Below are 22,862 nucleotides of genomic sequence, written 5' to 3' on the forward strand. Positions count from 1 at the left end.
AGTATAGCATAGGGTCTTTTCTAAGAATTATCCCTCACAGCATGACATGTTCAAAAGGACCTATTCAAAGACAATGGTGTTGCTGTAAAAGGCACTTTATAGAATTCAGGTGTTAAATCAGAAATAGAACCATTTCATACTACAAAAGTTTCCTTCCATGTGTGGGAAAACAAAATGCCAAATAAGTGAGCCAAGTCTTAAAAGCCTTTTACAAAAATAATAAGGATCTAAGCTTATTCTCTCAGGAAAAGGAAATTTCATCTTAAATATCAGAAGTTTTCAATACATAGAGATTGATACTGAACTAGGTTGTCCTATTTCAGATAGTTTCAGAAAGTAGATTTACTCAAATGGGTGGTATGGGGAGAGGTGTGCAGGGCTGGCACAACAATAGAACTTACTATTGCTAGCCCAGGAGACGTTGCAGGACTTGAGTTCTCTTAAGGTATCAGCACTGTGCAACCCTATTTCATATATGGAAGCTCTTATTCCCTAGTGATACATGTACCACACAACATTGTTTGGGTACAATATTCCTACAGCCAAGAAGGTTCTGAAGACCAAAAGGAAAATTTAAGTATTATCAAATGTGCTTTCCATGTCAAAATACAGACCAAATTTCCCTTAAGTGCCTCTTACCTTAGTCTTTGCTAGGTAAATAATGAGCTCTTCTCCATTAACAGACAAAAACTATTCTTTGCTCTGCAAGCTGATGAACCTCACAATAAGGTAAGAATAAAATAAAGAGGCATATTCATGCTCATATTTTAATTAGCTACAATACTCATCAGAAAGGTCTGAAGACAAAAGGGAAATCATGTCCTAAACCAGCTTTTTGCTTTATTCTGCAGAAGAGCTGAAAGGAGGACAATACTGAGCTAGCCTTCAGTCTTGACCAGCAAAAAGTATTTCCCATTACTTCCAGAGAACCGAAAGTGAAGCATGATAGCATCAAAAAACCTGCTTTCTTGGATTATTTTTTTTCCCCCTGTCATATCACACCCATGTTCTTCCTGCTCAGGAAATAACTGATAATCCTGACATAGTCAAAGAGGGTACACAAAGTATGACCCATTTTCTAGGCTACAAACATATAGCTTCAAACTCTCAGACCTGCAGGAAGTACAGAAATCACAATCCCTTTACAAAGCAGAAGAAGCATGCTTCATTTCTGTATGTATTAAAAACCTGTAACCACGGAATTTGATAACCAAGCCTACACCTATGAATGTAGTTAATTTAGTATAATGCTTGCAATTGCAAAGGCTACCCCTACAGGGGAAGGATAGTGAAATAGTCAAAATTTTGTGCATATGTAAAGCCACTCTAATCCTCAGAGTGTAATAAAAATACCCATTCAAATGACATCCAGAAAAAACAGGTTTTCATATCGCCTCCAAATAGCTCAGCTCAAAATTTTAGTGAATACAAGAACTTAGAAAAATTGGCAATATGGATAGAAGTATGGTAGTATTCCTGAGTGTCATTAACGGCTTGACCAAGTTGAGAGATTCTACTTCCTAGTTAGTGTCACTTGTTAGTTACCCACAAACCCAGAAAGAAGCATAAATTATTTGAAATGATGAAATTTTCTATTCAATAGGGAGAAGAAGAAACAATCCGCAATTTCAGAGATGTCAAATGGCGAAGATATTTCTATTATTTTCCAAACATTTGAATAAATAAAGAAACCATACATAAAACAATCAATTAATTCAGCATCCTTCCAATCCTGCATTTACCTTGCGAATGTTTTTTAGTTGGATAAGAAGTATCAGGCCATTTGATGATTTAATGATAAGCAATCAAGGTGCCATTCAAGGCAACAGAATGGCATATCAATTTCACTGCAGGCAAGTGCAAGGTTATACACAACAGAAGGAAGGATCCAGCTAAACAGGCACATCCTATTAGCTTCTAAAATTAGTGGAAACTACTCAAAAACAAGTTAGGGTCAACATGAACAGCTGACTGAGAACATCTGCTAAAAATGTGAAAATACAGACAAGATGTCAAGAGAAAGACAAAGACATTTCAAGTGCTGTTCCATTGTTTCAGACTGTTAAATGACTTCAACTTGTATATTAACTGTCTCCAGCTATGAGACTTCTGTAAAAAGAGCAACTTGTACCTACATGAAGTAAGAATCTTCACTGCTCTTTTCTTCTCTAGCCCTGAAAGAGATCAATCTAGATACCTGGATCAGAGATAGCAGAAAACAGAAGATCTGGGGAATGGCAAAGGGGCTCAAAGTACAAAATCCTTCCTGTGAAGAGATATTAAGACATATCGCATTTGTTTTTATTTAGAATTATCTGACCATCACCTGAATTTTACATTTTGCTGTTAGAATGAAAAGAGGAAAGAAAGAATATGGCAATACCAACCATGAGCTTATGAAGAGGAAATCTAAGTTCTCATTTGCAGAGGCAGAAGATGAAGACAAAAAGCTGAAGCAATGGAAGAGCTGAGTGATTTGTGAATCAAGCTTACTGCCACTTCCAAGTTAGAAAGAACAAAACATCAATCTTTCTTCACTCAGGACAAGATACGGAAGACTATAGGCATACAACTCCACAGTCAGGAAACTAGAGAAAACAGTATAAGAATCTAATCTTAACAAATCAGGATCTACAGAACTGAATCCTGCATTATCCTTAGGAAGAGACATTTCATACTCAGACAATTTAATGGAGAACAGTAGAGAAAACCATATCAGAGTTTGTTGCCACTAAACCAACTCTAATCGTTGTCCACATCTAAGCTATAGTCACATAAAAAATTAAGGAAAACCTACTAAAAAAACCACAAACCACACTAAACAAACAAAACACAAAAAGATTCAGGCACAAGTTTTCTTGAACAGTATTTCAGCTTTAATGGAGTCAGAACTGGAAGCCATTAGAACAATTCTGTACATCTATATACAGACTTTAGAGCCTAAGTATTACTTCCTATATACAATGAACCAAAATAACACAATGGAAATATGCCCTAACTAGGAAATAGAACCATGCTTTTGCAAGGTTATTTAGCTGGTTTGGGTCGTAGCCGTCGCTTGATGATCAAATGATCACTTTCCTTCTCTTTTTGTTCTACAAGGACCTGTAAAAGACAATATTTAAAGAGTTACTCAGCATTTCTCCAGACACAAATGAGATGTACTTCTAGACCCACATAACAAACAACTTTTTTTTTTTTTTAACCCCTAGAAGCTGTCTTCAGAATAAAATTTGCTTATTATCTTTTATTCTGAGGTTTCCAGTATAGAGAGACCATTTTAGTATGTCATAAGCAGCAACAAATACTGGGAACATGCAACATCCTATTTTTGCTGAAACAAATATCGAAGTCCAAAGAAAAATGTGATCTGAAAGCATCTATCACTTCTAAACTCTAACACTTATTTGATGAAGCAGGAAATGTTCAGAAAACACATTCTTATCTTAAATTTCTTTAGCTTTCTCTGACTATCCTGGGATTCAGTCTTTCACTTTTCCTTTCACTTCCAAGCTTCTTAACTTTTTCCTGCATTTTCCTTCCTGCAGACAACATTTTGGTTTCTGACACATCCATTCATACAACATACAGAAAATCCAGCAGGATATTTCAGTATGGGCAAACATTCACCATAATGACAGGAAGAAAGGGCTGAATAGAAGAGATGTACATCTGATAAAGCCAAAGTACGCTCAACATTATAGTTCTTGTCAAAACCATAAAGTTGGATTTTGGAGACAATGCATCAAGCTGTGGCCTATAAGACTTTTTATAGGCTTAGACAGGGCAACACAATTTAAGCACATTCAGCAGACTATCTACACTGAGCTTTGAAAAGTATGGACGTATCCAGAGACTAAAGTAACCCAAATATTAGTTGGGCATAAATGGAATCAGAAATTACTTTAGGTGCAGACTTGCCCTGCAAAGTTAATTGTACATGTAGACCTTTAGTGTTTCAATCATGCTGTTCCAAATTTATGGATCCCGTAATGGTGTCTATTTCTATTCTCCCTACACTGAAGTGAACACCAACCACTGGAAAAAACAATTTAAGACTCAACTGCTATAGTATAGGAAAAAGTAATCATTCACATACCATAACTAAGATATCTACGAATCCAAACTTAGATACTTCCACAACTACTGTATCACCTATACAGTAATTCAGTAGTCAAACACATAGAAGAGGGGTGAGAAAAAGCAGAAAATTAAGTAAAACAGCAGGAAGAAGGAGGAATGGTTAGGTAGAATCAAGAAATAAGTCAGTACTTTAAACCTCTTTTGCAACGTGATTAGATCTTCAGGTTTATTCTGTCCCCTTAATAGTTTAAGTCAAGAGTACAGAAATACATTACAGTGGACAGAATGGTAACCTATAATCACTTACTGAAGCAGCAGGGATATCTAGAGGGTAAGAAATGTCATTTGAATACAGCTTTCTCTTAGCTCGTTTTGGCTTGAGCTCATTTTTTTTGATGCCTTCTGGTTCTGGAGATTTGGGAGAGGTTATTGTCTCAATCAGCTTCTTTGCTAGAAGAAAAAATTTATTGAAAGTCAATACCTTACTGGTCTCAAAATTAATGAATAAAGCAAGCTTTATTAAAAAGTTTAAAAATGAAAGAGATGTAGTCTGCAGATATAGTCTAAAGTTTAAATATAAAAATTCATAAGTGCTACTTGACTACCACAGTTTTTTATACCTGTAAAGTTTTCCATAGCTTCAGATGCAAAAGCTTACAGGACACATTTAAATAGCACATTAAAAATCAGTTAGGATTCAGATTTCACTGGAAGTTAAACACCTAAACAGGAGTTGAACAACAGACCTACATTCTTTGTGCTAACAGAAGCACAGGGTAGAGTAAGTTTTCTTTATATACTTGTAAACTTTTATGAAACTAGTACTAGCTTGATAAAGAGATTATGATCTAGAAGGACAGAAGAAATCCTGAACAATGCTATGCCACACAAAAGAGGAAAAAAAAAAATACAGGACATGATAATAAAGATTACAAACTAGAACTCATTTGCTCAAATTAAGTATGTTCAGGGTGAAATTTTGTGCAGTTTGACTTTGGCTTCTATTGATAATGATATGTTGTGTTTATGGAACCAACCTGACAAACCTGGAAAATTTTAAAAATCTCACTATCATCATCTAAACTGTCTTAACAGCAGTTAAGTAACATGTACTCTGTAGCAAGTCAAATTTTCAAGCCGGTAGGGACCTTCATTTTAACTGCCCACATTGAATAATAACTGGCCTGGTTTTAACCAAACACATAATTATGTCTGTTCAAATTTAACACTGGTGATTCCTTGTGCACTCTGCTAGTTTTAATCTTTCTTTTAAAAACACTAACTCAGAGATCATGTCTTACTGTAGGAAAGAATAAAAATATGTTTTCAGTAGACAGCCCTAGCAGTTATCCTTCCCAAGACTATGCTTAAACTTAATGAAATCCATTAATAGCTCCATAATCCATAAATATTGAAGTCATCCAAATATTTCACAAGACATGGTCTTTCAGATTCTGGAGAACTGATATTCCCCTCCCACATACATGAAAAAGGTCAATAGTGTTTCCACAGAAACAAAGTGGGGCAAGGGGAAAGAGGGATTGCTTATAGAACAAGGTAAAATTTGGAGCTTAGATTCAGCTTTGATTTTTTTTTTTTTTAAAGCAGCAGGGCAAGCTTCTGAAATTGTCTTTAACTATTTTACTGTAAGCAAGAACAAAGTGACTCAGACATTATGAGCTTAACAGTTATAATTGCTTTTATGATAAATTTATATGCCCATATTATATGCTGCGTCTTTTCATTCCGCCCAGTTTACCTTTTGCACTTATCCAAAACTTTAGAACCAAGCGGTCCTTGCAATCAAGACAGTCTTTTCTACTCTGCAAGATTCAATATAGCAGGCCCTGGTTCAGACTCCATTATTTCATAAACAAAAGAACAACTCAATGCAGCAGACATGTCCTTCAATGACATATACACTTATCAATTAAAGTGGAAAAAAAAAAAAGCCATTCCACAATAACCAGAGAACATGAAATAAGCCTTATTTATTCTGTACAAACCTTTAGAGTGAATAACAGTAGGAGAACTTTGAAAGAAATCTCCAATTTTTTGTAGTCTTCCATCTCTCTTTTTAGATGACTTTTTACCTGAAGAAGATTCTTGCTTTCTTAAGGGCCTTTCTTTTCCCAATGACTGTGTAGTAGACATCTGTGCAGAAATACAAGATCATTGTTTAAGTTCAAAATTGACTTCAGGTTTAATTCCATTTTATTTGATTTCAATATTATTTTCAAGCTGACATTTTGAGTTTTGTTACTGACAACTCTGTTCATTATACAAATGATACTACCACAATAAGCAATGTAGACAAACTCCTTTCATACCCTGAAGTAAAAAAGTTTCACAGAATACATGTAAGGGCATGAGTAATATAGGAAACAAAAAGTTTCTTTTAAAAAAAAAAAATAGATTCAAAATTATACAGTATTTCATTAGACAAATGGTTCTAGTTATAAGTAAAACAGAGGAAACTGATGGGGAAAATAAATCTACTACCCACCCTTTGAACCTGACCAGGTTACTACTAAGGCCTAAAATAATATTTTTATAATTGTCATGCATGCAGTTGACATGAACCTTAGTTTTACTTGGAAGGTATTGTCTCTAACATCACATATACTAACAGTATGTTCAAACTAGTCTTCATAACTATGCAACATGCAACATCCCTTTGAATCATTGTACACTGCAGCTAGTACACATTCTTGGCAAATACAAAATCACCCTCTTTGGTTAGCTCATAGTTTAATAGAAAGAAAACCTAAGTGTTTAAGAACCTTATTCAAATACATAGATAATATTTTGCTACATAAGAATGTTTGCTCCTTTCACAAGTCCACCTTTCTAGAAGAGGCCAAACTAACTTCAAAAATAGAACAAAATCAAACCATTTTCTTGTTGCTTGTAGAAGGCGAATCAGTCATAGCAGGTTTTGCATTTTTCTTGTTCTCAATCATCACAAAATCCTAAGAAAATAAATATGGCAAATTTTAACTAGGATTCTTCTGGAAAAAACAACAGTTATTTATATTACAAAACAAAACAAAAACAACAACAACAACAAATTTGTTTTCATGTTAAAAAATTGAGATGAATACTACAAGGTTACTTGAGCACCACAGGATTCCCCTCAGTCCTCAGTTTTAGTGCCATCAATGCACTTTTCAGCTTTAGGAAATTTTAAAAATAAATTGTATCTTCAGGAGACTTGTTACAATTGAAGATATCAAATCATTTTATAATCTATTTCTGTCTGGCATATGTAACATGAAAACAATATTTAAGAGTAACATACAGGTGAATAAAACTACAATAAGATACTCAAATTTAGTTTCATGTTATTGCAAAGTTACTTAGCTAGATGTTATCCTACAGGGTTATGAACGTGGACTGCTACATTATAAAAGGATTTACATGGATTGGTAAAAAAGTCTTTTCTAGAAACATGGATAACTACTTCAGATGAAATATATTCATCTGTAGACAAGGTTCAGTATTTTTTCAATGCTTTCAGAAGGGTGTTTACTTTTAGACCTATTTTTCCAGCAGCCTGAGAGAACACTACTCTAGAGGAAAACTGGTTCAAAACACGAGAAGTTTAAATCAACTCTGGACATAATTTCATTATGAAGTGTTGAATTCCAAACAAATAAACAGTTTTTAACAGTTACTTTTGCAATCTAACTTCAACAAAATGAGTTTACTGAAATACTGATTAACACTAATCACTGAAGTGATTATTTCCATTAACTATTTTACTAAGACATTAAAAAAATATATATCACTTGGGAATGCTTGAATAAGAAATGCTATAAAAAAAAAAAAAAACAAACGGATAGCTCACGCTCTGAGACAAGCTTGCTAGATCACTTACACCTAGCCAAATCACCTCCCTCATCTTCACCTGCCAGATTCTAAAGTTCTTCGAAGTATAAGGCTCCTAAACCCCACAAGGAGGATGTAAGGTATATAAGACCACATTGTGGTGGTGCCTTAAGGTACTACGACCTTTGTAAGTGTCTGAGAGACAACTGTGTTGGTGCTAATGCTGATACAAGGGAGAGGAACATGTAGTTCAGGTAGGAGCAGTGAAGATTTTTACCACCTTGGACTGCTGTGGCACCTTAGTCTCCCATGTAAACACCACAGCACATTAAAAAGGCTGGAGCATATAACCTAGCAGAGCATTTAACCTAGCAGAGCCAAAGGAATTAAAGTGGAATTAAGGTCTACAGAAAACAGGATGATCCGAGTACTGTGCGGTTAGTTCTGTACAGTCCCTCTAAGTAGAAAAAGTTCAAAGAAAACACAGGCTGGAGAAATAAAGTCAAAGGAAGTGGTCTTGAAACTCTGAAATGCACTAAACCCAGGGGTTTAACTCGTAATTGCCTGTCAGAAGAGATTATAATTTATACCAATGATTACCTATACAAAAAAAGACTCAGTTCTATAAAACTGGTCTGTAATCCCACAGATTGGAGCTGGAGACAAGAGCAAATGGTACCAGCACGGAGAGAAAAATATATAGAAGGTAAATAGAAAGTGCAAATCTGAGACAAGGGGCCAGAGTCTGAATAAATTGAAGTCAATGACCTCATTCACCACAGAAGAGAGATCCATCACTTCTGGAGGAGGGGACAAATTAGCTTATATACACCCTAGACATATCCTTAGGATCTTGGTGAGAATCAGAAGATAAATGTATTATTATAGCAAATTATCAGGATAATACATTGAAAAATTGCACAACGTATTTCTTCAGTTGGTCTAGGTCATACCTCATCCATCTCTTCACTCTTCCTTTTCTTTCTTGGCTTGAGCATTTTAACAGTAACTGGTAAGGTGCTGCCCTGGTGCTTCACCTCCATCTTATTGGGTTGCAGAGGTGTGAACTGGATTTCCATCTCTGGTTTTGGGAACCGACTAGTTTTCCCATTCTCTGTGGACACTTCAGAAGAGTCAAGGACAATTTCCAAATGGTCCTGCAAACATATGGAAATTTTAAGAAAATAAGTTTTAAAATAACTATGAATTAAAAAAAACCCACCTAGAATACATATCCCTCCCCAGTGGATTTCAAAGTAAGCATTCCATTTTCCAGCTGCTAGCTTTCACAACACTTAATAGAATTGAAGAATTCTACTTCAACTATAGTAGAGTTTAACTCTAAATTTTAACAAAAAAGGTTTAGAAAATAAAAGTTAACATTTCTATCTACGATCACAGAAGTTCTCCTTGCTGAATTCAGCCTCATACTTCACTTCCAAATCATTTCTCTCAAGGGCAGAGACAGCTAGTCACAATTTTCACAGCTAGAATCTGCACGATTTCCTTCATTTTATCTCTGCTGCTCCTCAGGAACTAGGAAGCAATAGGAGCTTTTGAAAGAAAAGGATAATCTTTATCTTTAGGGAGCTTTCCCTTCCTCTTCTACACTAGAGAAGTTAATTGTGTAGAGTAACAAGGTCCAACGGGCAATCAACAAGCCAAATTCAACCTATGAGAGACTTCTACATCACTATTTGTTCTCTGGAAGAAGAACAGACATTCAGGCACCACAACTGCCTGCAAGCTGAAGGCCTTCTCTTGTACCTGCTTACAGCCAAAATTCAAGAACTGCAGAGTGAGGGTGAGATTGAAAGGTCAGGTTACATAACTCTCCTTCCCGAGCAGCACTTACCTTCCACCATCCACTCAACTCAGCTATTCTTAAAAATAAAAAAAAAACAAAAACAAAAACAAACACACACACAAACACACACACACAAAAAAAGAAAAACAACAAACAAAAAAAAACAGCAAGAAAGACCTGTGGTCTCCCTGGCTCTTGCATCTCTGTGGCAGCAGTTCCACTGCTGGCTAGCACACAAAAATGAATTCAGCAGCTATTTGAACAAAACATTGGAGATGGGCTGCTGGGGTTGGTGATGGTGAGAAGTGACAGGTGGCTGCTACTCCTGCTGCTGGTACGGTCCCAAACACACCAGCTGCTTCTTATGCTGGTTCACCCTGAAGTATACCTTTCTCCTCTCTAAAAGGGAAGTGATCAACGCTCATGGAAAGGCAAAAGGTAGCCACCTTCTTCAACAGGCTCTGCTGGGATTTTTGGAAGGAATACCAGCACCACTGCCTTTCTAAGAACAGAGTTGGCTAATAAACACATTTATAACTGCTATTTCATGAAAGAGTTAGCAAGCTAAAAGTTACATAGGAATGGTTAGTATCATTAGCTAACAAAGCTACAGACAGGAATCATGCAGTAGAAGAAAGCAGCCTCAAAAATTGAGGGATTTGCAGAATAAAAGTTTAGAATTCTTTAGGCAACAGGACACATTTTCTTCTCTATTCTGTATTTAGCAAAATCAATACAATTGCATAGAATTTTCAAATTTAAAGTTTCATACCAACCTCACTTAAAGAAGAGACACCGCTAGAACATTGAAGTAATGAGCAATTCTCTTTAACTTCATCCTCTCTCACTGAAATTGTTTGTCCAACTATAGGATTAGTCTTGCTTCTTTTTTCCATAACCTGTAAATATTTAGAATGACTAGAGATTACGATGGACTGTAAACCTGAGAATTTTGAGTTTTCTAAATTTACAATATAAAAGCTGAAGCACAGACAGCTAATGAACACCTGGGCTGAAAGACAACACATGTTTAAGTCAGTAATATCTATTGACAGTGTAATCATAAGATGTGATCTATTGTTTCTCACATCCAACTATTATAGTTCAATGTTCTGTCTCCAAGTGTGGCAAAGGTAAATGCTATTTAGGGATAACACATGTGATCCTGACCACCTTGTCATCTGTTCCCTCCATACTCTCCCAGCACTCTTGGTTGTTGCATTGGAAGTATCAGAGAGTACACTTGTGCCTAATTCTCAAAGTATCCATTTACAAATACATTTCTGGATTTCTGCTACAGATTTTTCTAATCACCGATGACAGTGCCTGTTTTTACCACCTCCAGAAAATAACTAGCTGCTTCCTATTGGAGTATGTTATTTTAACTGTTTTAAAATTAACTCTCCTATTAGTTTCATCAAGTGCTGCCCAGTTCTTGCAGGATTTTAGGAAGGACAGTTCTGCCTTCTGTTTACCCACCACAAGCATGATTTTGTAAGACTCAGCCCATAGTCCTCTGGTGGCCTTAATATCTCCTAGTCAGAGTGCTGGCTTCTTCGCCTCTCCCTCGCATGGCAGGAGACACATATCAACCTTAATCACATTAGTTTTTCTTCTTTATCTTCAATATGTCTTTCCCGAGAACTAATTTGATTTCCCCCAAAACTTCACCCTATTCACTTCAACACTACCCTAACAGTTTCTCACATGATAATCCTATTAGCAGCCACTCCTTACTCATAAAAAGTATTTTGCTACTGGCTTGAAGTAAGTACTTCAGCACCAGCTTTTCACAATGATTCTCTATAACTGATTTTAGAGCAAAAATAACTAAATTTATGGTGCTCTCTCAGCTGCTATTACAAAGCTGTATAGAGCAGTAACCCTTCTGAGAGGTATTCTACTCTCCCTCACACATCCCAAGACTTATCTGTACAACATTACTTGAACCGATGAAGCAGCAAGAAAATAGCCTGTCTTATTTGGCAGCAGGCAGGAAAGAGATTAAGAGGTGCATTTTGTCAAACAGTCCAGTACTGCAACAAGAAAGGAGAATCGCATCTTCTAGCAGCCAAGGGAGGGACTGCTAGGCAATATATGTTCAGTTCTACTCATTAGTAATGAGCAATTAAGCCACATAGCATTAATTCAGTTTAGCGGGAGAACTCTCTCATTAAATACTGTACATGCAGCACACAAGGGTTCAGTCAGAATCAAGAGTCTCAGTACAGTTGCAAGTCTTAAGTTTTGTTGAGGAAATATGCGAAGTTGATCTTTTCTTTATGTAAACTGCAAAGATTGTTTTGCTTTTGTTAAAGTGGGATGCAAAACACCTTTTTTCCTGTGAACCTCCATATGAGCTGGCAGCTCTAATTACAGAATCATCTCTATTACCACACTATAGGTGATATAATGAAAGTTGTTTGAGCCAAAATCCCCTTAACACTGATAAAACCAAACTGAGACGACACTATAAATAGTATATCTTCAGATCTCTAGAACCTGGATTAGTTAACTAGTTTTTCCCTCAGGTATAAAAGTTCTATAATGTAGATGGAGGTGGTATTCTCTTAACTCAAGTACTTGTTTATTTCCCTGAGAACAAGCGTGTGAGAGGGAGAGGGAAAGAATGAACAAGAACTCAGAATGGAAGATAAAGTATGAAGAACCACAAAAAGTAACTTCTGAGAGATTCCCAATGTTGCTGAAATATATACTAAAACAACAAAACCAAGTTATTAACAACATATAATTAGTACATACTTTATAGAAACATAACAAACATACCTCTTTGTTTACAGACTGATCTATTTGATCTTGTCCTTTTTCAGGTAAAGGTACTTTTGCCAAAGATTGAAGACTTTCATGGCTAATGCATTGTTTCAATTCCTTTATAACATCATCTTTCTCGGACAGCTGTTTTTTTAGTTCTTCTATATCAGTTTCCTTATCCTAATAAACATAGCAAAAATAGCCACAAATTGCAGGATTGAGAGAAGAAATTAACAAATAACACAAACATCATTATGGTTACTTAGTAACATCAGTTTTGGAATTGCAGGTTAAAACAGTCAGCTATCTAACAAAGTCAATTTCACGTAAGAGTGGCCACTGTTTAAAAGTCAGGTCATATAATAGCTACATTTTTATTTTACTTATGTAGAGTTATAAGTTCATCTCCTATTTGTTCATTAAGTCCTTTGTGCTGTGGAAAAGGCAGCAAATGTGACAGTTGTTTCAGATTCCTAGTTCAAGTTTGCAAACAAAGGATCAAATAGATTTGAGTGTTTATTTGAACTACAAATATTTTGAAACCTTAGTTACTGTTACATATTCAGTTTCAAGACAATATAAAGCTTAAAAAAGCTGCAAATGGTTTCAATATGATTGAGTTTATGAACAAAAAATAAAGCTAAAATGCAGAGCAAGGGTAGTGTTTTGCAGAACTAGTGGATACACCCCTCTCAAAACAAAACAAACCAAACAACAACAAAAAACCCAACAACAAACCACACAGGAATGAGAGAGAGAATTCCTGAATCCTCTACCTTTAGTGCAGCCTGCTTCAGTTCTGCTATTTCTTTATCTTTTTCTGTAGTTTTAGAAGCCAAAGTCCTGAGCTGTACTTCCAAAGCTTCTACTAACTTATCTCTTTCGTCACGCCACTTTTGAAGATTGCTGTCCTTTTCTACCAGCTGTGCAGCAAGTCTTTCCTAAATGGGGAAAAACAGGTTAGAAACAAACCCCACTTCTACACACAACCTGAATTGTTCTGATAGTTTAGTTTAGTGTAGTTAGTATTTTACGGCGTAAATAAACTCAAGAGCATATGTGGATCTTAAAAAGCACACACAGAACTAGTTTCACTATAAATATGCAAAAGTAAACAGCAAATCATGCTTCACTTCACAAGTCCGTATCTATATTTATAATCTTTATGAAGAGAATTTTTTGTAAAAACTACCACTCCTGTTTGCTCACTTTGTGATTTTATTACTAACAAGTCTCAGGCAAATAAAGTCACAGACAAAGTGAAAGTAGTCCTAAGCTCCTAACACCTTCTGTACTGATTGCAGGTCCAGAAAGTCATTGCTAATTACTTCTAGCTGCAAATATAGTTTTAGATTGCACAGATTCGTACAATCACTTAATATGCTTAAGAAATTACAACCTTGACACAGTCCAGTGAACAGGCAAGGTATCCACCTTGTTATTAACTGTTGGTCACTCTACTTTCAAAGTGACACAGGAGCAAAACCACTAGAATTCAGACCAAGTATTTCTACTCTATATCTGCAAACTAATTTCTTTTTTGGTCAACTTCTGCTTGTTTTTTCTGTTCTTCTAAAGCAGCATAGTCTTCCTGCCCCACCTTCACCTCAGAAAAGCCAAGCAACAAATCTTGTTTTTCAAAGTATGTTTTCTTAGCTTCATTAAGTGGCAATTTCAGTGTTGGTTACTTATTGGTGTTTTACACACAAGATGAAGCTTGAAGAATTCATACTGAGGTGGTGGTGATTGGAAAGGAAAACACATGTCAGCTTCCATTACGTACTAAGCTTTTTCATTTTGTGACCTTCCTATTCTTCCTTTTTCATATTGAGAAGATCTCATCTAAGCTTTGCTAATGTGATAAGGTGAGGTGACTTTGACAAAGGCCAGCTACCCTCAAGTGCCTACACTTATCACTTGACATGAGATTTGCTCTGTACTGAAGACTTAAACTAGAGGCCTCTTCTGAGGCCTCTAGTCACTTACAATTTCTGCTTGTTGCTCTACATGACGTTCTCTGTCCTCTGCAAATTTTCTCATTTCTCTGTTGCGATGGCTCTCAGCTTCCCTTACTTGATTTATGAGTCCCATTTTTTCTTCCAGCCACTTCTTTCTATCAGTTAGATACTTTGCCTCATTTTCCTATTTTATTTAACCAGAAATAATAACATTAATAGAGATTAAACAAAAAAAGCCTTAAAATCCAAATTACTATTAAATTGATCCATTTCAGGTAACAGAAATACTAGCACAGTTTTACTCCAGCATATTCCCAAGTATTACATCCTCATTTGTTCTTCTCTATTAAAAAGAAAAAAAACAACAACACTGCCACCACCACAAAACAGACAAAAAAACACAACAAAAAAAACCCCACACAAACAAATTTCAGCACTTTCTATTCAGTCTGGCACATCTTCATGGAACAGATTTTTTTATCCTCTAAAAATGATCTGGGTAAGTCAAAACACTATACAAGTTACACCAAAAGTAATGGTAAAGAGACACTTTTAACTTACAAATTCCCAATATTTTGCGGTGCCTTACAAGACCTGTTAGAAAACTTACTTATACTTCAAGACTTAAAGACAAAGAATGCAGTACAAATTGAATGGTAGGCAGAGATACTGTGTACCTAAGAACATCACTTCAATCCACAGCAACTTTGCCTCCTTTTCTATCACAAACTTGTCAGACATTCTCCCACATAAAACAGGAGGCACCTGAAAAGTTGCTTGGAAGAAAAGCTGGCTTTCTAATCCAAGAGGTAGAGGTAAATCCTCAGCCTAAGAGGAAGGGTTTCTACATCATGCGGTCAGCACAGGATCCTCAAAGAGTTTGATTTAGTCACCCAAGCAACTGTCAGATAAGAGGTGCAGAATGAATATCAGGAGTTGGATTGGTTAAGACAACTGTAACAGGAGCTCAGCTACAGAAGCACCATCAGTGGTAACATAATGTCAGGAAGGGTGTGCTCTATTATGGGGCACCAGTGATGCTGCATATTACAAAGACACTGCATCCAGGCTTTGCTGCACTGATTTACTGGAGCTTTCACAGGAGCTTTCCTTTACCAGTGTAACAACTTGCCATATCATGCTCTACCTCTTGAAGATAGTGACACACACAAAATTTAGACTCCTAAATGAAAGCTATGGCTTTAAGACTAAGTATTAACTATGTCACCATATTTTACCTTCAGTTCTTTTTGCAGCTTTATTAATTCTTCATTTTCTTTTATGTTTTTCTCCTCATTTCTGCTCATCTTTTGCTGGCAGTCACTATCAGTTTGGTTATTCAGCTCTCTATATTTCTGCTTCCATGCTTCCAGTTCTAGTCAGTACACAAAATGAGGTTACATAATGTATAGTTTCAAATGCATGTTTGACCACATTCACATCCTTCTACTAAAGTTACTTGGAACTATCAGTTATGACCACAAAGAGACAACAGGAACTTTTAACTGTTTCAAGTTCATGATGTACTATGTAAAATTAATGCCTAAATAAGTCAACAAATAAAAACAAATTTAAAGCAGTTATGACAATACATTCAATACAATTTGCTTCCCTGATCCCTTTCCATGGAAAGATTACCTAAAACTAATCTGTTGGTCTCTTCTAATTTGGCTTCAAGCACTTGATCTTGTTGAATCTGAGTCTGCTCTTGCTCTTCTAATGTCATCCGCATGTCTTCAATGACTTTTTCCTTCGCACACAGATCTGAAGATTTCAAAACAAATTTACAGATGAGCCCCCTCCTAGATCCCACCATTTTCTCCCAAAGAGCCTTCATTACAAGCCATTTCCCCCATTCCCAGAGATCAAAAGCTCTGTTAGAAACTGAACATCTCTACTAGACTATCCAAGTCCAAATTCTTAAGTGATTGTTGTCACTTGATTTAGGTGAGCATTTCAGTGTTAACAGACAAACTATGGCTTCTATTATATGAGAAACTAACCACTGTTCAACCACTAAGTGTTTATCAAACTTGTCAAAACTGTTATTATGCTAGTTCATGTTTCAGTGCTTGATTTTGTTAAAATCGCCAACTACAATGGCAGATAAATACCAGGAACTGATAAGTTCGTACTGATACAGCAAATTCACACTTCCTCTGGGGCTTATGTTTCTGAGACTGTTACTTTACTTCAAAATATACCTGCCAATAATGATACAATAAAAATTAGTTCCTGACTGTAAGACTTTAATATCCAGTTTTTAAAATATCAATGTACAAGACTACAAATTCATTAACAACATGACAACTCATTATGTTGCTATTCCACATCAAACAAATGGAACGATAATGGCTTTTTCTGACCTTTACGTGTTTTCTCATACTGTTTGGAGATTTCTTCCAGCTTCTCATTATTCAATTGCTCCTAAATATCACATTGAAAAGAAATTAAAGAAAACGTGTTGAAAGAAACAAATATATGTGCAAGAAGTGCAAGAAGCTTTTCATTCTGAGCTTTAATAAGTAATGAATAAACTATTTGAGACAAACAGTACAGAATAAATAAGCTTTTCACATAGTATAAAGAAACATTCAAGTTGACTAAAAAAATGGTTAGAGGAAGACATTACTACTAACATATCTAAGTGTCACTGATCAGAATCAGGGTATCCTCAGGTGTTAATTATGTATTTATTAAGCAGATTATTTAAAACAATTTGATAGCGTCCTGCAGTGAGAAGTTCTTCAAATATCTTTCATTCATCCATTAAAACTAATTTCAGCTAGCTACTCTTATTTTTACCCCAATTTCTGGAAATTTGTCTCCTATTTGAAAAACTTGTCTTATTAATGGATTAATTAAACAAATTTAGAGTGAGTAAAATTTTAAATAATAGAATACCTGTTTAAGTTGCAGGATTGTGCGCTGTTTGATCTCTAATTCTTCACTAAATTTGTTTTTAATTTTCTGAAGTTCACTAACTTTATTCCTCAGGGATTTCTCCTCAGATCGCATTGTACATACCTGTAACAATGCACAAACACAGCAAGCAAAACTGACATTTAGCTATAAGCCTTCTACTATCTCCGTAAGTTATCTAAATAAACAGATACTTTGAGAGCCAAATTTTTGCAAGCATCTTAGCTAAATTTCAGGGGCTGCAAAAAGTGCACTATACTGTACATCCTTCCTAGGGAAGGATTTTCGCTATAGAATAGTCTTACATTTGGCAGAGGGGAAAAAAATGAAAAATGTAATAATTAAATTAATATATATATTTTTTAAAACCACACAAAAACACCCACAAACACCAAAACAAAACAACACAACAACAACTAACAGCAACAGCATGAAACATGCACACGCTATCAGGAAATAACCTAATCAAACTACAAGTTAGTTGTCCTTTAAGAAAAAAAAAATGTCTTCTGACATGTGATCCCATCCGCTCCTTGCTACTTCTCAAACAAGATTATACACTGAATATTGAGTAGGAAAAGATCCTCAAATGTTAGGCTGCGCGGGAAGACGAATACTTTTCTAAATCTTACACTTCAAGCCCAAACTCTTGCTTGGATTTTGGATTCAGTTCTCGCAACACCCCATGAAATTCTGAGAAATCTTACTGCTTGATAACTAAGCTACTAACAAATAACATTAGTAAAAGTTATTGCATCTTTTCATTTCTTCTCCCCAAACTTAACAGAAAACGTGGCTTAGATTTAGAAATTATTTTAAAAGCTAGATTTAGCCTCTAGAACTTTGTGCTTTCCTTTCCTGATTAATCCATCTCTTCCAACCAGAGATCAGCGTTATAAGTATGAAGTCTGAGGCTTTGGATTCAGCACAAATAAAAACATATAGCACTGTATTGTTATGAAGATTCCTAAGCCCTTCTCCATAACTAGATTAGTCCTAAGTTTCACAAGTCTTTTTCAAGTGTATTAATAAAATTTACTTCCCTCCTTCAATATCTGTACTAATCCATGTTTTGACATCCAGTCTTATTTTTAGTTTACATTTTCATTGGCAGTGTAACTTAAGATTCACCGTTACTCGAAATGTATCATTCAAAAGAGCTTTATTATTAATCGCTTTTAATATTCATAGCTTGAGATTGGTGAAAATAGGTTTTAACAAGAGAACCACAAGCATAAACTTGTAGAAGAAACATTTAGCCTATAGTTACCAACCTCTTTTTCTACTTGCTGAATTTGTTTCTTGGCATCAGAAAATTTCTCATTCAAATCTGTATATTCTTCCTCTTTCCTCTGCAAATCTTTTTTCAAACTCTGTACAAGGGCAGAGCTCTCAGAAAGATCTTTACGTAGCCTTGTGTTAGAAATTAAGAGACATAAATAACATTAGTATTACATATCTCAAAGCATCAGCTTTTACACATTAACTCAGGCTTGACTGCTGGTTTTACTCATGAATTGAACTTCAGATCTATCAGATCAATTACAAGCTTCAGAATTGTACTTTTGGATTTCAGCTTCATATTATATGATCCTGAAGTAACAAACTGCTTAGATTCACTTTGGAACACTGGAATATTTTTTTAAAGCACATTAGTGCAACTATTTGTATTATTAGATGTCCTTACAGGGTAACAAAAGGAACAAGGTTAATATCAAGCAAGTTTAAACTCAATATCTATATCCCAGACCCTGTAAAGATCAAAATAAATAAAAACCAAAATAAAATAGAAGAAAACAATAACATGGCACCAAGTACTGCTGTTACAAGTGCTACAAAGTAATTAAGAAGTTTGATAGGTTTACTTTTAAATGGTCATGTTTATTTTAAAAGTTTACAGTAAGACATCTTGGATTTTTACTTTAAAACAAAGAGAAGGTTTTTTAGAGTCTCTAATTGACAACACAAAACAAGGCCTCACAAAAGGTAAAGCTTTCAAAGCTTTACAAGCACAGGGTCAGCAATCCCCAGACCTTCATGCTAAATGGTACTTTATATGCTGCTACCCACTGACATGGCACTAAAGAAACTCTTATCAGAAGAAGGGCTACATAACAAATTAAAGCTATGTTTACATTATTGTAATTCCCTTACCATATAGCAAACATAATCTCTCAGACATATTTATTCTCTTACTTTTTAGAAGTTTAAAAAAAATAGACGGGGCTGGGGGAAGTTCTACCCTCCTAGACCCTTTATTCCTTCAAGTTCTTACAGTAGACTCTGTTCACCTAAAATAGCCATTACCAAAACTGGCTGTCTACTGTTTCCTCCCTGGGGCTCTTTTTTTCCTTTTTACCATTCAGTCCTTTTCAAAGAAAACATTGCCTATTTTTATGCAAGTTACAGGATAGAACATTAAACTATGCCATTTCCTTCAGAAAGGGTACACAATATAAAATTATTAGAAATCCCCAAATAATTCTTCATTTCCTTGCATGCTCCTGTTTCCACTTACAATAATTGCTAATGATATAGATCTATATTTTTGAAGGAAAATACAAACAAGTGAGAAAAACATAGCCAAGAGAATATTCAAATATGAAACTAGTGTATTAAAACTTAGATAAGCAGTTTTACTAATGAAATAGAAAAACATGCAAATATGTTATGTCAAAATAAACTTATGTGCCCAAAAAGTAATTTTGAGTCTGTTCTCAATGGGCTATAACAACTCATTATTTACTTACAGTTTTATGGATTGTATTTGCTCATCCTCCTTTTTCTCCTTTTCCTTAAGAGAGTGTTTCATGTTCTCCAAGCTGTTCATTAACTGCACAACTTCCTCCTTCAGATTTGCTTCTTGATCATTTAATTCTTTCAGCTTTTTGTCTGAATTAGCATTTTTCTCTTGCAGAGATACTATACTACCTTCTAGATTTAAAATAATAGATTCTTTTTCTTTAATTACTACTTCTAACTTTGTTATGTTGTCATCTGTAGCTCTGAAAGTCTCCAAGAGGCATTCAAGTTTTCTTATTTTTCCCTTATATCTGGTAACTTCCTCCTCAAACTCTGCAATTATTCTGTGATCTTCTGCAGCCTGTTTTTCAAAATCCTGGGTTTTCTTCTGGATTTGCTCTTGTAACTGATTCAGAAGTTCTTTTTCCTTTACAGACTGACGATCTTGATTTGCAATCTCATTTAATTTTATTTTTAGTTGGTTGTTATAGTTCTTAGTGTCACCAAGTTCCTTCTTTAAGTCTTCAACTTGTTGAAGTAGTTCTCGAATCTGCTGACCTTTTTGTAAAGAATCCTTAATAATATTTTTGCATTCTTCCCACATGCTTTCAACACTACAATGAAAGGAGCTTTCCCGTCTCAGATCTGCTGTAGAAGCCGTTTGAGATTGCACACATGCAGGACTCACTTGAGCTCTGTCTGGTTCATCTTTTTGAGAGTTTAAGGAATCCTTTAGATTAACTAAATCAATATCCATAGCATAAGACTCTAAGTGACATGTATACAACTCATCTACTTTGGACTGCATTGTTTTAATTTGTGACGCTTTATCAATTATATTTTGTTTAGCACCTTCTGCTTCATTATTTAGCTGAATAATCTTTTCTTCTTGCTCCCTGTTTATAGTTTTCTGTTCATCCAATTTAGAAACAATCTCCTGGTAGTCAGTTTGACACTGCTGAAGTTCTTGACTTAAGTCAGAGGCCCTTTCTTCAGAAGCAGAGAGCTTGAGATGCAGGTTTGATATTTGCTCACTGAACTCTTCATTTTTGTTTTTTTCTCTTCTGTATTGTTCTTCAAGTTCAGCTAGCTGACCTTCCAAGGTTTCAACTCTTTCCTTCAGTGTTAGTATTTCTGCATAGTTCTCAGAAGTATTTGTTTTCACATATTCAGTTCTCTTTTGGTCTAGAAAGTCATCTTCCCAACTCTCCTTCGTATCTCCTAAAAAAACCCACATCCATACAGCTCAGTTTTATCCAAACCAATAGTACAAGTCACTAGTAATACCAAATAGCAATTGCTATATGGAAAACGGTCACTATCTGAAAGCCACACCCTCATATCTTACAGCATTTTGAAATCTTGTAGTTAAAGCCCTCTGAGCAGTTTAACATGCAGTAAGTGCCTCTTGTGCTTCTAGGCATACTTTGTAGCAAGAGGCATTCAGGAGCATTAAAGAACACTTTACCATGGCTCTATCCCAGCCTTCTACTCTGTACCATTAGTAGAAAAATCTAGCTAGTTCTATTAATACGTAGAAATACCTATGAGCTAGATAACATCCACAGTTATATCTAGTTTCCACCTTCACTGGTTAAATACTATCTTTAATACAGCCAGCAATTTCCATTCTACATTTAGAAGAGTAACAGTATCATATACTTTTCCAAGAAGTTATGTTCATACTCAATATTCCCTTTGGTTAAAAATGAAGCTAAAAATCCAGCACAAGTTCTTCCCCCTAGTGTTTGGGACCTTCCTCTCTTCTTTTTTCAATTGCTTTCTAAACTAAAACATGAGCAAATAGCCTGTTCTTCACAACAGAAAAAAAAATCCTCAGTGCTGACATTAATTGCAACTGTAATTTCATCTTTGAGAAGAGCTATCACTTTTCTATTTTTGTTTTGTTTAAACAAGCTTCAGTCATGAGATTATAAACAAACCTACTACTATCTAGCATATCAAGGAGTCCACATCAACTTCATTTTCCATCCCCTTCCTGTAACTTTTATATAGGTGGCACCATCAAACAGTCATGCTAGGACTCAATATTCATCCCAACCAAAGATGGTAGAGACAAATGAGCAATGTGTCTGGTGCAGAGACAGAAGCTTCTCTTATGACAGGGTTCCAATAATATTTATTTGAACAAGTTGTACAAACATCAGAAATGCCCTACAGGATCACACACACCATTGCTAGACCCACCTAATATCTGACAACTTTTTGCTATTGTTGGTAGGCCCAGCCACTTCCTACAGATCTTTCCTGACATAAAACAATTGGGAATGTTAGAGGGATGCCAGAAAATACAACCCTGCTTAACTCTTCTAGTGTTTATGTATCAACTTGTTGGCTGTTAGCTTATCCAACCACTCCTGGAATATGAGAATTATCTGCCTCTCCCACCTTCCAGTGCAGCAAATATTAGAAGTTCACTATCTTCTCTATGAAGTGCTTTGTTCTATAAACTGAAACTCATCTTCTATTGGATTGAGTGTTCCTTAGTTCTTTCAGTGCATAATGTGATGACAGTACAGCATTCAGTTTATTCACCACCTGTGTCCTAGTTTTCTGTGATCATGTAAATTTGACAAGTCTCCTTTTAACATGGTTTATTCTTCTTCATGGAGATAAATAATTTCTGCTCCCGTTTTTTAAATCTTATTCCTTTTTTCTACCCCACCCTCATCCAAACAATGCCTGGAAGGTATTCTCATTTGCACCTGTTCTGGAGAAGGCAGGCA

At 35.4% G+C, this 22,862-nt stretch overlaps 1 protein-coding gene across 3 annotated transcripts in view; it reads right to left on the minus strand.

The window, feature by feature from the left end:
- Positions 1 to 2,853: 2,853 nt before the first annotated feature.
- Positions 2,854 to 22,862, minus strand: part of KIF20B (kinesin family member 20B) — a 40,427-nt gene continuing 20,418 nt past the window's right edge. For all 3 annotated transcript variants that reach the window (XM_065843588.2, XM_071811928.1, XM_071811927.1), the window contains 15 exons: positions 20,124 to 21,336; positions 18,648 to 18,786; positions 17,356 to 17,478; positions 16,818 to 16,878; positions 16,090 to 16,215; positions 15,690 to 15,826; positions 14,480 to 14,635; positions 13,270 to 13,434; positions 12,509 to 12,673; positions 10,498 to 10,620; positions 8,868 to 9,071; positions 6,978 to 7,055; positions 6,090 to 6,237; positions 4,391 to 4,533; positions 2,854 to 3,105 (listed from right to left, as the gene is read on the minus strand). In XM_065843588.2, coding sequence (XP_065699660.1) covers positions 3,028 to 3,105; positions 4,391 to 4,533; positions 6,090 to 6,237; positions 6,978 to 7,055; positions 8,868 to 9,071; positions 10,498 to 10,620; positions 12,509 to 12,673; positions 13,270 to 13,434; positions 14,480 to 14,635; positions 15,690 to 15,826; positions 16,090 to 16,215; positions 16,818 to 16,878; positions 17,356 to 17,478; positions 18,648 to 18,786; positions 20,124 to 21,336 — 3,059 coding nt within the window. In that variant the 3' untranslated portion in view covers positions 2,854 to 3,027. The remainder of the gene's footprint in view (positions 3,106 to 4,390; positions 4,534 to 6,089; positions 6,238 to 6,977; positions 7,056 to 8,867; positions 9,072 to 10,497; positions 10,621 to 12,508; positions 12,674 to 13,269; positions 13,435 to 14,479; positions 14,636 to 15,689; positions 15,827 to 16,089; positions 16,216 to 16,817; positions 16,879 to 17,355; positions 17,479 to 18,647; positions 18,787 to 20,123; positions 21,337 to 22,862) is intronic.

Source organism: Patagioenas fasciata, chromosome 8 (assembly GCF_037038585.1).
Source record: "Patagioenas fasciata isolate bPatFas1 chromosome 8, bPatFas1.hap1, whole genome shotgun sequence".
Taxonomy (NCBI): Eukaryota; Metazoa; Chordata; class Aves; order Columbiformes; family Columbidae; genus Patagioenas; species Patagioenas fasciata.